Here is a 16,961-nt window from a genome sequence, read left to right on the forward strand (position 1 = left end):
TCTATAAGATATTAAGGTTAGAATTATCCAGAAAAAGAATCGGTGAGTCTTTATTTAAAAAAAAAGGAAAGCAATTATATTACTCCTAGAAGTAGTAATTATGGGAGTAGTTAGGTGGTACAATGGATAAAATGGCAGGCTTAGCGATGGGAAGATCTGATTTGAAATCTGGCCTCAAAAAATTACTAGGTATATGACCTTAGATAAGACACTAACCCTATTTGTCTCATTTTAGACATCTATAAAATGATCTAGAGAAGGAGATAGAAAACTACTCTGACATCTTTGCCAGGAAAACCCCAAATGGGATCACAAAGAATTAGAGAAACAACTCAACCAACTGAACAACAGCAAAACAATTCTAATAAACTTTGTTATCTGATTTCCAATTTATATTTAAGCTAATCAAACTGGAGTTCAGGGGTACGGTACAGAGTAGTGTTGTCAAATTCAAAAAGAGAGTTTGCAGGCCACACACTGACTTAGAAAATCATAAATTAATGTTATCTGTGTTGATTTGTACTGTATTTTTATTTATTTTGTGAAACACTTTCCATTGATGTTTTAATCTGGTTCAGGACATAGTTCTGAGTGTGGCGAGTTGCAATGCAACAGGGGTTGATCCTTCTGGTGTATAATATTGCCAATATTCATGACGGCAGATGTACTATCAAGAGCAACAAGTAACAACATGAGAAGTGACCAACATCTCCAAACTAAACACCAACACCCAGAATCAATATATAAAAACAACAATAACACTGAAAAACCTCAAGTAGTCAAGGTTCATTTATAACAGGAACAAAGAAGTGGCAATACACATTATCCTCAGATAATTCACTGCAGTAGAGTATATTTATAGAGACAGATATAATGAACTGTGATCAAGAAAAATGTTAAATCTCACATCATATGTTCTATTTAAACAAACATGCAATGCATTTTAGAAGACGGGTTATAAATTCTATAAAGATTTCCAGTAATGTGGTCTTTAACGATGTAACCTAAAAACAGTTAAGCTGTAGTTATCTGAGAAGCTCATATAAGCAAAAGATTCATTCCTCAACAATGCCAGATAAAGGGACCATATGTATGCCAAGGGAACGAAAAGTAATTTATAATCTGTGAAATAATGCTGGCTAGTGGGCTTGAGATATCCCAGATCAATATTTCTCTTGCCTAATTCCTAGTGCTGTGAAAGACAGGGAAACACTGTCTTTCCTCAAATATCTCCTGGCTAAGGTAAATACATTTAATTTCAAGATTCCTCCTAGATTCAGTTTAATTCAATTCTTTAGACACTTTCTGTGGCCCAGGAATGCTTCATGGTGCTATGGATATGAACCCAAGATAGGATCATCTCTACTTTCAAGGAGTTACTTCTTCATGGCATGCTTCAGGGTACTATAAAAATCCAGCAATGAGCAATGAACAGCCGTTTACCCAGGGAAATCTATGCTTTTTTTCTGTGCCTCAGAGATCTAAGAACTCAATCAAAGGCAACCAGACCAGATTTGACTTCTTTAGGAGTCCTATCTTGGGTTTTTCAATAGATTTAGAATAAAGCTAGATATAAAAGAATGGAAGTAATATCAGACTAATTTAAATTGGGAGAAATGGAGATCAACAGCCCTTATAAAATTGGTTCTATATAATTGGATAGTTTCTTACATAGGGCAGCTAGGTGGTCCCATGCATAGATTATTGGAACATGTGAATTCAAATCTGGATTCAGACACTTACTAGTTGTGTGACCCTGGGCAAGTCCCTTCACCCTGTTTGCTTCAGTTTTTTCATCTGTAAAATGAGCTGAAGAAGGAAAAGGCAAACCACTTTGGTATCTTTGCCAAGAAAACTCCAAATTGGGTCATGAAGAATCAGACACAACTGAAACAACTAAATAACAAGCATCACAAGAGCTTCAAAGATGCTAATGAAAAGTATCTCTGCCTGATGGCAAGAAAGGTGATTTTTAAAGGCCAAAAAGTGGATGTAGATCTGAGCCAAGCAATACCATTTTCAAAGGGTCAAATTTCACAAAGAGGGGCCTCTGGTTTACCATTATGACTCTTTTCCCTACGTGTTCTTTTCACGTCAGTCCTAACAAGAAGGATATAAGGGATGCTAGTGACTCAGTGGATGGAGTACCAGGCCTAGAGACTGGAGGTCCTGGATTCAAATCTGCCCTCAGACACATCCTAGCTGTGTGGCCGTGGGCAAGTCACGTAACCGCAATTTCCTAGTCTTTACTGCTCTTTTGTCTTGGAACTGATACTTAGTGCTCTTTCTAAGACAGAAGGTAAGGATTAAATGAAAAGAAAAGAAAGATTTAGCTAACTTTTAGGGAGAGAAAAAAATGTGAGGAAGCTTATTAAACAAAGAAGTCACAGTCAAGAAGGATAGAGTAAGTGAAAAGATACATTGCTCCACACAGGAAGGGAAGATCGACTAGTCATTTCTAGTTCTGGGAACCTACTTGCTAATGTACATTATACACAGATAGCTCATTAGCATTAAAATTTAATATAATTAAGCATGAACATGGATTCATCTAAAACTATAGTCAGAGTACTTATCAACATCAGCTATTAGCAATAAATAACGTATCTCCATTGATTTTCATGAAGTCGGATTTTCTTTCTGCCACACTTTATCAGATTCCCTGACCTTCTGAAGAAGAATCTCAAGAGATGACATTAAGTTAAGCTATGGGATAAATGCGCAATTGAGAGAGAGAAAGAGAAAAGCCTCGACAGTTGATGCAATTAAAAATGCTTAATTTGAAAATGTCTTTTCTCAGAAGTAATTGTTGGTATTTACTGGGTCATTTCTTCTAAGGATATTTTTAAAACTCTTTATTAGAATTGATAATAAATATCATGATATTCTAAGACAGAAGAATGGGAAGGGTTAGCCAATGGGGAAATAAGTGACTTGCCCATGATTATACAACTAGGAAGTTTCTGATACAGGTTTGGCACTCTATCCATTGAACCACCAAGCTGTCTCTTCAAGGTATACTATTCAGTAAGGTAGAAAAATTTAAGATCAAAGCATTTTTAGAAGTAGAGAAAAATAGAGAATGGATGATGGGATAGTGTTGCCTGGTAGAATGCATACTGGATCTAGAGTCTGAAAAGCTGAATCTTCATCTTGTTGAGTCATTTCAGATGAGTCTTTGTGACCCCGCTTGGGGTCTTCTTTCTTTTTTTTTCCCTTAAACCCTTTCCTTCCATCTTAGAATCAATACTGCATATTGGTTCCAAGGCAGAAGAGTGGTAAGGGCTAGGCAATGGGGGTTAAGTGACTTGTCCAGGGTTGCACAGCTAGGAAATGTCTGAGGCCAGATTTGAACCCAGGACCTCCCATCTCTAGGCCTGACTCTCAATCCATTGAGTCACCCAGCTGCCCCATCATTTGGAGTTTTCTTAGCAAAAGATTCTGGAGTGGTTCAAAATTTCCTTCTCCAGCTCATTTTAATGATGAAGAAACCAAGGCAAATAGGATTAAGTGGCTTGCCCAGGGTCACAGAGCTAGTAAGTATCTGAAGCTGGATTTGAACTCATGAAGATGAGGCTTCTTGATCTAAGCCCAGTACTCTATTGACTGTTCCCCCAGCTGCCTAATTCGTATCTTACCTTAATATAAATGAATTCTAGGGCTCTGCATTAGTTCCTGGATTTCCCTGAGTTATAGATTCTGCATGGGTAAAATAGGGATAATAATGTTTGCATTCCCTATCTCTAGATGCAACATGGCTTAGTGGGTAGTAGCGTAAGTCCTGGGTTCAAGTGCTGCCTCTGACACATAACTAGCATGTCTCAGTGCCCTCAGACAGTTGTCTAAGACTCTACATTGCCCATGACATGCCTCCTTTCAGTGGAATACACTTACACACCAGCAATTGAAATAATTTATCTAGACCAGTGATGGGCAAACTAAAGCTCACAGGCCAGATGTGGCCCTTTGAAATGTTCTATCCAGGCTGTGGGACATTATTCCTAATTTGACGAATACAATGAGTAGGATACAATACATGAAACTTCGAAAGAGTTGCCTTAGAAACAGACTAACAAATGAGCATTTCCTTTCCTTTGGCCCCCTCTTTAAAAAGTTTGCCCATCATTGATCTAGACAAAGAAACCCCCAAACTGATGACATTTTAGAGCTATTGGGTAGAGAGTGTTTTATTAGTCTTGACTCACATTTATGTAGTGTATCACCCAGTTTAATCTCCATCTTTTTTTCTTTTTCAAAATGAAAACAAAGGACTTTACATATAACCATGTACTATTGTCATGATGTATTTTGAAAAATGAAGTATATACATGTATGTATATATGTTTATATATGTGTATGTGCATATATAGATATATGTTGATTTATATATTTAATATCATATATTAACATAATATACATTATATTTTATATTGATTTTATAATGATACATTGATATTTTATATTGATATATTTAAATTATATACTATAATTAGTATAATAATATTATATATATATTTACAGTAGCACACTTTTTCTAGCTGAGGCTGGATTTGATTTCAGGTTTTCCTAATCCAAACTCAGAACTCTATCCATTGTGCCACCTAGCTACCTCTAATTGTTATAGTATTTTTATAGTAAGATAATCCTTTTGAGGCTTTTTTTGTGTGAGGTCATTATACTCTTGTTTTGGTTTTGTTGGCTGGTTGGATGTCCTTCATACTGGAAGAAGATCAAAATGACATCACTGGTGATGTTTTTTGACTTGAGCATAAATGCACTTTAAGCAAGGTAGAGTGGCAGAGAGTCTTTGGCCTCCCTCTCTCTTCCAGTCATCAAAGTCCAGCTGCAAGACAAAAGTCAAGATGACTTCTGATGGCTGGGGACGCGATGGATGACCATTGAATTAGACTTCAATGTCTAATTCAAGCTCTGAGCACTCCACAGCGCCCACTTCTGCTGCCTTCATAGTGACTGGAAACCAAACCAAAATGGATCCAACATTTGGACTTTGTCTGTACTTACAGGAACAAGGAAGAGTATCTGGAATCAAGCATCCCTTTCCACAAGAGGACATTATAAACACCACTTACTGTTCCGACAAGGAGAGTATTCTGCATAGGCACTGAAATTCTGAATTGCTACATAGCAGGTGCCAACAGGATCCTTTTCCCGAGTAGCTTTGAGAGTTCTCCAGTGATACAAAGGAGCGCAGGCCTGTTAAAATATGAAAGACAGCAGGCACACTTGGATGAGGATCTAGCCACCTTGTTTCCTTATGCATGGCAACCCACAGGAAGGGAGAACACAGCTACAGTGTCAATTGAATTTACCTGATGTAAGCTTGTCTTCAGTGGTTCTCTTACAGAATAATAAAGGCTACCTTGGAAATTTATTGTATAATCTTGACTTTCAGAATTTCTAGGGATCTCAGAGGTTACTAAGTAATATATTTATCTACTTGTTTGTTAGTTTGTTTTATTTTAGATTTTATTATTTATTATCAACATGCACTTATTAAGCACCAGTATTATGTACCAAGCATTGTGCTAGGCACTGAGGATGCAAAGAAAGAAGACTGGAGGAGCTCACACAAATTCTTATCTGGCCTCTATCTGAAAACCTTTGGTAGGGGAGCATATTATACTCTGGGGCAGCCTGTATAGCAGTCACACTGCAAATCTCACTGAATATTAGTTATTTTAAATATAATGAAATTTTTATTATTAATTAAAATATTTTTAAAAATACAAATTTTAAAAATATAAATATAATATTTATTATTAATTAAAATATTTTAAAATACAAATTTTATAAATATAAATATAATATTTATTAATAATTAAAATATTTTAAAATATAAATTTTTAAAATATGAATATAATATTTAACCCAAAGAGGTGGGATAAAATAAACAATCAACAATGCATCTACTGAAATAAATGTAAACATCATTTTAGTATTGAAGGAAAAATACCCAGGCAGATAAAAATGCCACCTAAAGCAGAGATAGCTTGTCCTGTCTCACCAAATTTGCATATGTGTGATATCATGAAAAGGGCACCGGATTTGAGATCATTGAACCTGCATTTGAAGGTTGAACTCTTCCACTTTTTATCTGTGTGACCTCTGGCAATTTATATCACTCTTCCAGCCTCAGTGGCCTCAGGTATAAAATGAATATATTTAACTAGAGGATCCCTATGCTTTCTTTGAGATAGAGTACATCAGCCTGATTTCTTGATATGGGAATCAAGGTCCATCCCCTGTTCTGTTTTGCCTTGGTTTCCAAACACTCAGGACCAGATATTTAAAGCTGGAAAGGACCTCCAAGGTCACTGATATTTTGCTAAGCTAATTAGAGTTAAAATTATCTCATGCAAAGGGATCTAGTAGAATAGAGGCATCCTTTGATGTTGAAAACACAGTTCTATGGCTTTTTAAAAATCAGTTTAACTTGTAGAGATAATTCCCAGCTTTACTTGTTTTAAAGCTGGCATGGCGCTGTGCTCGCTGTACTTACTAAACGTCATCTAAATAATGTTCGTATCTCAGTGCTATGTAAGGTAGTTGGATATGCAAAGGATACTGTGACATTAGTAGTTTAATAAACTGTTGGAAATTCTCTTTTAAAAGCATGGTAGTTATTTAATATTTCTCACAGTGCTTCACATACAGTATGCACTTAATAAATGTGTAATTTAAGTGGATTTCCAAAAAAGTATAAGACTGTTTCAGAGGTGATCAACAAATCATCCAGTAGGACAAGGGTTAATCTTATGTTGTGATGGAGATTCCAAGGTCAATGGAATCATTTTGAGGCTTTCCATTTCCTCGAGGGACTTTTACAGAGGAAAAAAGAGGGTTAGCTCAAAGTCTCTTGGAGAGCTTTTTAATGAGATTTGGGACACCATATTATACCTCCAAAACCTTTCTAATTCTAAGAAGTCCTACAAGATTACTGTTAATTAAATATTTAAACATCTTTATAGCAAATTCATTAATTCTTATCACATTTATATTATATTAGATCTCTATTTCTATGTGCTACTTATAAAATTCATGGGACATTGGGGGTTCTTTGTGTGTAGCACATTTCTTCCCAATTTATTGGAACTAGAATAAATTTTATTAATTAATTTAAGTGATCACAGAAGTTTATGATTGTTGTGCCTTTGTTTTTATGACATATTGCTGACCACATCCATCATTTATTTAAGACCAGATTTTCAGTCAATGATGCAACAAATGGCACTGCTTGTATGGAAAAATAGGACCCATTCGCAAATGGTCTGTTTTATTCCATGGTTTCCAGAAATGCATTATGGGGTGAAAGCAATCATTCCCTTTAGATTATTTTGGCCCATGTCAAGAATTTTTCTGGACAAAATAAATGTAAATCAGAGCAGGAATAAGGAATGTTTGCCCAAACTATATTACTCGGTTCTCCAGAAACATTTTATATTAAAAAAAAGAGAAAAGATTTATTTTAATAAAGATTTCAATAAATTTGATAAATGAAAATATTGATAGAAAATGTTTTACATAATGAAATTTATATGTGTATATATGTATATATACATACTCACACACATATATGTATTATTTTCTATATGACATAGACTCTTAGTTTTTTAATCCTGCCTGTTGGACCTAATCCTGGATGAGTGTGTTTGCCCTTATTTAGTCAAGCATTTATTTCTAAGGACGCAGAATCCTGGAACTGTAGGACTGGGAGTGAACTTGAGAAGTCATCATGTCTATCTCCCTGCTTTAGGCAAGCTCACACTTAAAATGATTCCAGATGGATGAGGACATATCCTAATTTTAAAGACATGGTGTCCACAAAGTCTTGGTAATTCATTCCAGTGTTTAACCAACTTCATCCTAAAAGACTTTTATATTCTAGCCTCAATCAATCATGTCAGAGTGCAAATTCTCTATCGAATGGGAATCTCTAATTTCTATACTCTCAGTAAGACCTCTCCAAACACTTAGACATTATGAACCGGTGTCTTTGGTCTTTATTAGTTTACCAGGGTTATACTGAATATACACAGCCATCCAAAATGCTGACCACAACCTGGATTGCCACTTTCGATTCAATCTAGCAAAAATTTTAAGTACCCACTGTGAACAAGGCATTGTANGTTCTCTTACAGAATAATAAAGGCTACCTTGGAAATTTATTGTATAATCTTGACTTTCAGAATTTCTAGGGATCTCAGAGGTTACTAAGTAATATATTTATCTACTTGTTTGTTAGTTTGTTTTATTTTAGATTTTATTATTTATTATCAACATGCACTTATTAAGCACCAGTATTATGTACCAAGCATTGTGCTAGGCACTGAGGATGCAAAGAAAGAAGACTGGAGGAGCTCACACAAATTCTTATCTGGCCTCTATCTGAAAACCTTTGGTAGGGGAGCATATTATACTCTGGGGCAGCCTGTATAGCAGTCACACTGCAAATCTCACTGAATATTAGTTATTTTAAATATAATGAAATTTTTATTATTAATTAAAATATTTTTAAAAATACAAATTTTAAAAATATAAATATAATATTTATTATTAATTAAAATATTTTAAAATACAAATTTTATAAATATAAATATAATATTTATTAATAATTAAAATATTTTAAAATATAAATTTTTAAAATATGAATATAATATTTAACCCAAAGAGGTGGGATAAAATAAACAATCAACAATGCATCTACTGAAATAAATGTAAACATCATTTTAGTATTGAAGGAAAAATACCCAGGCAGATAAAAATGCCACCTAAAGCAGAGATAGCTTGTCCTGTCTCACCAAATTTGCATATGTGTGATATCATGAAAAGGGCACCGGATTTGAGATCATTGAACCTGCATTTGAAGGTTGAACTCTTCCACTTTTTATCTGTGTGACCTCTGGCAACTTATATCACTCTTCCAGCCTCAGGGGCCTCAGGTATAAAATGAATATATTTAACTAGAGGATCCCTATGCTTTCTTTGAGATAGAGTACATCAGCCTGATTTCTTGATATGGGAATCAAGGTCCATCCCCTGTTCTGTTTTGCCTTGGTTTCCAAACACTCAGGACCAGATATTTAAAGCTGGAAAGGACCTCCAAGGTCACTGATATTTTGCTAAGCTAATTAGAGTTAAAATTATCTCATGCAAAGGGATCTAGTAGAATAGAGGCATCCTTTGATGTTGAAAACACAGTTCTATGGCTTTTTAAAAATCAGTTTAATTTGTAGAGATAATTCCCAGCTTTACTTGTTTTAAAGCTGGCATGGCGCTGTGCTTGCTGTACTTACTAAACGTCATCTAAATAATGCTCGTATCTCAGTGCTATGTAAGGTAGTTGGATATGCAAAGGATACTGTGACATTAGTAGTTTAATAAACTGTTGGAAATTCTCTTTTAAAAGCATGGTAGTTATTTAATATTTCTCACAGTGCTTCACATAGAGTATGCACTTAATAAATGTGTAATTTAAGTGGATTTCCAAAAAAGTATAAGACTGTTTCAGAGGTGATCAACAAATCATCCAGTAGGACAAGGGTTAATCTTATGTTGCGATGGAGATTCCAAGGTCAATGGAATCATTTTGAGGCTTTCCATTTCCTCGAGGGACTTTTACGGAGGAAAAAAGAGGGTTAGCTCAAAGTCTCTTGGAGAGCTTTTTAATGAGATTTGGGACACCATATTATACCTCCAAAACCTTTCTAATTCTAAGAAGTCCTACAAGATTACTGTTAATTAAATATTTAAACATCTTTATAGCAAATTCATTAATTCATATCACATTTATATTATATTAGATCTCTATTTCTATGTGCTACTTATAAAATTCATGGGACATTGGGGGTTCTTTGTGTGTAGCACATTTCTTCCCAATTTATTGGAACTAGAATAAATTTTATTAATTAATTTAAGTGATCACAGAAGTTTATGATTGTTGTACCTTTGTTTTTATGACATATTGCTGACCACATCCATCATTTATTTAAGACCAGATTTTCAGTCAATGATGCAACAAATGGCACTGCTTGTATGGAAAAATAGGACCCATTCGCAAATGGTCTGTTTTATTCCATGGTTTCCAGAAATGCATTATGGGGTGAAAGCAATCATTCCCTTTAGATTATTTTGGCCCATGTCAAGAATTTTTCTGGACAAAATAAATGTAAATCAGAGCAGGAATAAGGAATGTTTGCCCAAACTATATTACTCAGTTCTCCAGAAACATTTTATATTAAAAAAAAAAAGGAGAAAAGATTTATTTTAATAAAGATTTCAATAAATTTGATAAATGAAAATATTGATAGAAAATGTTTTACATAATGAAATTTATATGTGTGCATATGTATATATACATACTCACACACATATATGTATTATTTTCTATATGACATAGACTCTTAGTTTTTTACTCCTGCCTGTTGGACCTAATCCTGGATGAGTGTGTTTGCCCTTATTTAGTCAAGCATTTATTTCTAAGGACGCAGAATCCTGGAACTGTAGGACTGGGAGTGAACTTGAGAAGTCATCATGTCTATCTCCCTGCTTTAGGCAAGCTCACACTTAAAATGATTCCAGATGGATGAGGACATATCCTAATTTTAAAGACATGGTGTCCACAAAGTCTTGGTAATTCATTCCAGTGTTTAACCAACTTCATCCTAAAAGACTTTTATATTCTAGCCTCAATCAATCATGTCAGAGTGCAAATTCTCTATCGAATGGGAATCTCTAATTTCTATACTCTCAGTAAGACCTCTCCAAACACTTAGACATTATGAACCGGTGTCTTTGGTCTTTATTAGTTTACCAGGGTTATACTGAATATATACAGCCATCCAAAATGCTGACCACAACCTGGATTGCCACTTTCGATTCAATCTAGCAAAAATTTTAAGTACCCACTGTGAACAAGGCATTGTACTAACACTGGAAATACAAAACAACATAAAGCTGACTCTATTCCCAAAGGTAACTTACAATTGAATAGGGAAAATAAGACATATACAAGATGATAATGATATAGATCATAATGTGATAAGCGTTGCTGACTCCAAAGCTCTTGCTTGGGCTGAATTTTCCCTTTCTGCTTTCGCTCCATTGATAAAAGAGGTAGAGGTAGATAGAACACTGGAATTGGAGTCAGGAAGACCCAAGTTCAAATCCAGCCTTAGACACTTACTAGTTGTATGACCATCAACAAATTACTTCATCTTTATCTGCCTCTGTTTCTTCAACTATATAATGGGGATAATAACATTTCTTACTCCTTCTCTGATTTACAATTTTTTGCCCAGAGAAATTCTTCACATTGGCCAAAATAATCCAAAGGGAATAATCACTTTTGCCCCATAACATATTTATGAGGATGAAATAAGATAATATTAAAAAATCATGTAGCACAGCACCTAACACATAGTAGATACTTAATAAAATGATTATTCCCTACCCTCCATGGTAAACCAACAGTTCAATTATTTCTATGAAGATGACTCAAAAAGGTCTTGTTATTAATCTAGTCATTGTTTTCCTCCTGAACTGCAAGCTCTATTACCACCCATTTGGCCATATTTTAAACATAAAAGGTCTGAAATGGGACTTATTATCTTTCTGACTTCCCTATTCGAGTTTCTCATCATCCAGATTCATAATACCCAAGTCATCCTGGACTCTTGCTTGTCCTTCATCCAAATCTTATCATTTGTATATCTAGGACACCTTTTCATCAGTCCTGTTGTCTCTACTTACATAGGAACTACTCTAGTCTGGCTCCCCATGACCTCTTTCCTGCTCTCTCTCCTCTCCATTAATTCATTTATTCATCCATCCTCTCTACACAGTTTCCACGTAATGTGTTTGTGCAAAAGGTCTAAAGACATCATTCTCCTATTGAAAGAACTTTTGTTGTTGTTCAGTCATGTCCAACTCTATGACCTCATTTGGGATTTTCTTGGCAAAGACACTAGAATATGTTTGCCATTTCCTTTTCCAGCTTATTTCACGGTTCAGGAAATTGGGACAGAAAGGATTAAGTGACTTTCCTAGGTCACATAGCTATTATGTGTCTGAGGTCAGGTTTGAACTCAGGTCTTTCTATCTCCATCTTCTATTTCCTATCACTCTACCCATTGCACCATTTTGCTGCCCTTCAAAAACTTTTAGTATGTCTTTATTGTCTCCAGGATATAAAACCAATTCTTCTACTTGACTCTTAAGACTCTACCTAAATTTTATTTCAACTTGCCTTTTTAAGTTTTCTTCACATTAATTTATTCTCTGCATGCTGCATTCCAGCTCCTGGTGCATTAGCCATTTTCTACCCTTGCTCTTGCTCTTCTGTCACTGTCTCTCATGCCCAGAATGTAATCCCTTCTCATTTCTTCTTGGGATTTTCCTCTAAGGCCCTACTCAGTTGTTACCCCTTACAAATCCTTTCCCAATCTGTCCCTAAGTCTTCCTGCCAGCTTCCTTCTTAAGCTAGGAATGGTATCCTTGTTCATAGACATATTGGGTTCTCTCAATAGAATGTCAACTCCTCAAAGGCTGGGACAAGTCTGCTTTGGTCTTTGCATCCCCAGTGCCTAGCACAGTCTCCTCCACATAGTAAGCACTTAATACTTGTTGAATCAAATTAAATTGAAAAGCACAAAGAAGAGATCCAGAAAAAGTGCTGTGGCAAATGTGAGAAATAAGAGATCACTTTCAGCTTGGGAAAGCAAGGAAGCTTCACAGAGGTAGTACATCTGTTAGCTCTTGAAGGAAAGGACGATTTTTAACAACACTTTACAAATAATAATAACTCACACTTCCATATGACTGGGGTTTATAAAATGCCTTCACCTCTGTGTGATGGCTCATTCTGGAATCATCACCCCTGTTTTCTAGATGTGACTCTACCCTAGTCAGGAGGGTTTGTCAGTCCTCTGAAGAACAGTTCTGGGATGCTCAATTCAGTTCATGTAGGGAGATATGGCTTCTGACTAGCAGAGTCTAAGAGAGAATTATGGAGTATATTGGGGAGAGAGAACAAGGAAGGAAAAGCTCAGACTGAATGATGAATGAGAGCCTTCCAAAGTTGGAGACAGGCAAGAAGCACCCAACACCCAAATGTGCTCCTTGGTTTCCAGGTCTTACCCCTCAGAAACTACTGATAGTGAACTTCTCTCCATGGTTAAACCAAGTTTTCATTTAGATCTCAAGTCACAGAGCCCTTATCTTTTGTATTCTCTTCCATGAACATATGACATCCCCAGTTATTGCTTTACTGCTTACTCAGATAACTATGTTGGCCTCTTCATGACTGCCCCATTCAGTGAGAAGGCAATAGCTTAATCTTGGCCAGCTTAGCTCTTCTCCCACCAAAGGCATGAAAGATAATCATGGAAAGGAGGCAAATATATTTATCAAAGTAGGCAATAAAGCAATAATCAGAGAAGCCATACGAATTGAGTTGGGCAATAAAATGCATGAGCATTAAGAACTCTGCCAGTCAGGAGCAAGATGAAATCTTAGCTCAAGCAGGAATAAAACAACAATCTTTCCTTGGAAGTTCACTCAGTAGTCTCAAAGGAACTTGGGAAGTCACAGAGGGGGAAAAGAAAATAAATCCTAAAGAAATGAAATGAAATGGCCCAGGGTCATCTACAAAGCACAGAAATGATTTTTTAAAAAGTCTGACAGAAGCTTAAGGTTGTCACTTAAAGAAGAAACGTGGTATAGGGTCAAGAATATTGTTTCTGAAGTCAAAAGATGTGGGTTCCAATTCCAACTAGTTAGAATAAAACTTGTGGGATTTTGAGGAAATCACATTCTGTCTAGGCCTCAGTTTCTTCATCTCTAAAATGGGGGGGGGGTTGAACTAGACAACTGGATATGGCTGGAGGATATCCTTCAAATATTTGTGTTATGTGGAAACCTCAATGACAGCCTGCATTGAAAGAGGGTTGGCTTCCTAAATATAAAAGTACTCTTCTCCCAGAGGGCCTATGAAGGAGATAGTTAAAGAATCCGTTATCCCTCTAAGGTTCTACAGGGCGAAATAAGCAGATTCAGAACTCTGAGTCATTCTGGCTCCAAGTACTGTGCTAGTGTCATTACAACATCATACACTTCCATATTTCAGACTTAAGTAATATTATAGTTAACAAAGCACTCTCCTAAAAGCTACCCTGTAAAGTAGCCAGAGTGAAAATAGAGTTGTCTTTCAAATGAGTCTACTGAATTTCGAAGAGATGAATTGACTTGCTCTTGATCACAATTTTAGGAAGGATCCCAGGGGAGACACAAACCTTGGTTCAGTGATTTGTTTATTACATCTTATTACTTAGCCATATAGCACATCTTTTAGCATCTAAAATTACAATAAGAATTAACTAGGAACTCTGAGATAGTCCATGAGAAGAAGTTAGCAATAGAGGTTGTGGGACAGGGAGGGCACTGGCTATATCATCTCAGGGTCATTGATCTAGAGCAATGGTCCCAAACGTTTTTGGCCTACCGCCCCCTTTCCAGAAAAAATATTACTTAGCCCCCTGGAAATTATTTTTTTTAATTTTAATAGCAATTAATAGGAAAGATAAATGTACCTGTGGCCATCACCACCTTCCTGGATCACTGCAGCACCCACCAGGGGGTGGTAGCGCCCACTTTGGGAATCACTGATCTAGAGCTAGAAGGGACTTCCAAGACCATCTAGTACAACCCTCTCAGTTTACAGTTGAGAAAAATATGGTCCAGGAAGCTTAGACTGTTTACTCAAGGTCACCAAAGGTAAGTTTCAAAGACAAAATCTGAAGCCATCCTCTGATTCTGCAATCATCTTCCTAACCACTCTAATAAACTGCTTCTCTATTGTGGTTGTTCAGTTGTTTTTAGTTATGTCTGACTCTGTGGCCCCATTTAAAGTTTTCTTGGGAAAGATACTGGAGCTGAGGAAACTGAGGCAGAGTTTAGTGATGTTCCCAGGATCACAGAGCTAATGTCCGAGACCAGATTCAAACTCAGGTAGCCCAGTCTTCCTTATTCCAAGACCAGTGTTCTCTCCACTATACCAATGAGCTACCTAAGTAATAATCTACCTTATCCATTTGTGTGTGCAAGGCAATGTTTTGAGTGTTTGATAAGTAAAAATTTTGTGAAACTGAATTCAAAATTTTGTATAAAAATTTTTCACAGGTTAAAAAAGTCTCTCTAACTTTTTTTTTAATATACTGTCACTTTTTCCTCTATGCTCCAGCGCTAACCAACAATTTACCTTTTTCAGAATGGCTCACGTGTGCTATTTTTGTTTCCTATTGTCTTGAAGGATCTCATTTTGTGCTTTCTGAGAAGATTTCATAGATGATTATATAAGAATTTAGAGTTTTTATGAGTGCTAACAATTTTTCAGGCATTTTTAGCACTTAAAAATCTCAGAGAAAAAGCAATTTGAAAGGAGTTAAGATTTTTCTTTAATGAGTTATTGGACCAAATGACCTTTTCGATTAAAATGAATATATTATCCTGCCCCCAAAGGAAAGAAATCAACATTCTGGAATATGAGATCTATAACAATAACTCAAGAAAAGGACTAGAGGGAGTATACTGTGTAAATGCTTGGTTTGTAACCAGAGAGGGCAGTATTTTATAGATTATCTGCTTTCTTTCAAAACCCCTTTTGGGGGTTAACCACAAGACCAAATAAACAAGGCATTTCCTTTAGGCACTTATTCCTATTAAATCATAATAGAAATAGCTTTAAACAAATCAAAGCTGAAGTTATTTCCATAGTCTTATAAGGAAAATAAAAGCTAATCAACTTAAAAACAACAGAAAATATTTTGGTATTATTTCTGTGAAAGAATAGATAATGAATAATCAATAATTGAAACATGTATCATAGTCAGGATAAAAATGCAATGGAATCACTGAATCATGGAACGTCAAAGGTTTTAAAAAACATGACTTCATTCTGAATTAGTTTTCTATAGTGCTGATCATTGAACTTAACAAAAAACCACTCTGTTAACAGAAATCTGGATATATAACAAAATGGGTTAGTTATCACAAGATAATTTAAACTCCATATTGATATTATTCCAACAATAGTACAAAGAACATAGTGGGGTAATAGGTCTTTACCAGCAGTCTTAAATATCTTGACCATCTCTGATTTTAAATGTTTATTTATTTTTTTTTATCAACCTTGGAAACATTTGTATTTTTAATTGAAAATAGTAACTTGACAAAGGTATATTTAGAAATGGAGTTTTATTTACTATGGAACAGTGCCTGGGTCATAGTAAGCAATTAATAAATGTTCATTGACTTGTGGTTCTAAGCAATAAGTGACTTTGTGAGAAAAGAGGAATGTTTTACTATTAAAATGTAAGCAAAGTTTTCTTTAAGATTTTGAATCTTAAATTATAGAATCTAATTTGCACATGATTTTGTTTCTTAAAATCTTGCTTTGAAATCAAAGAAGAGATGTATACAGAATTTTCTGAAGAAAAAAAAAGAACAAATGAAGAATCAAGACTTACCACCACTTTCCCTTTATGAGCTTTCACTGTTGCACCAAACCACTGATTTGATTTAAACTCAATAGGTTCCTTGGTTCCATTGACTCTAATTTTTCTATTGTCTGATAAAAGAGGAAGAAGGATTGTTAATTTAAAAAACATACCAATTATCAAAGCACTAAAGAAGTAGACAATAATAAATCTATAAATAAGATAAAAGCCTATTACTACTCAAATGCCAATTTCAGATTTGTTTTATTGAGCATATATAATGGAATTCAGGAGAAAAAGAAAGAAAGGAAGGAAGGAGGGAGGCAGGGATGGAGGTAGAGAGAGAGAGAAAAGGAAAGAAAGAAAGAAAGGAAGGAAGAAAGAAAGAAAGAAAGAAAGAAAGAAAGAAAGAAAGAAAGAAAGAAAGAAAGAAAGAAAGAAAGAAAGAAA

At 35.3% G+C, this 16,961-nt stretch overlaps 1 protein-coding gene across 1 annotated transcript in view; it reads right to left on the minus strand.

Annotated features, from left to right (window-relative positions):
* Positions 1–16,961, minus strand: part of ITGA8 (integrin subunit alpha 8) — a 227,081-nt gene that overhangs the window by 178,631 nt on the left and 31,489 nt on the right. Inside the window, exons 3-4 of the mRNA XM_044678920.1 lie at positions 16,542–16,642; positions 5,091–5,214 (exon numbers count right to left, since the gene is read on the minus strand). Coding sequence (XP_044534855.1) covers positions 5,091–5,214; positions 16,542–16,642 — 225 coding nt within the window. The remainder of the gene's footprint in view (positions 1–5,090; positions 5,215–16,541; positions 16,643–16,961) is intronic.

The sequence above is a fragment of the Gracilinanus agilis genome, chromosome 5, assembly GCF_016433145.1.
Source record: "Gracilinanus agilis isolate LMUSP501 chromosome 5, AgileGrace, whole genome shotgun sequence".
In the NCBI taxonomy this organism is placed as follows: Eukaryota; Metazoa; Chordata; class Mammalia; order Didelphimorphia; family Didelphidae; genus Gracilinanus; species Gracilinanus agilis.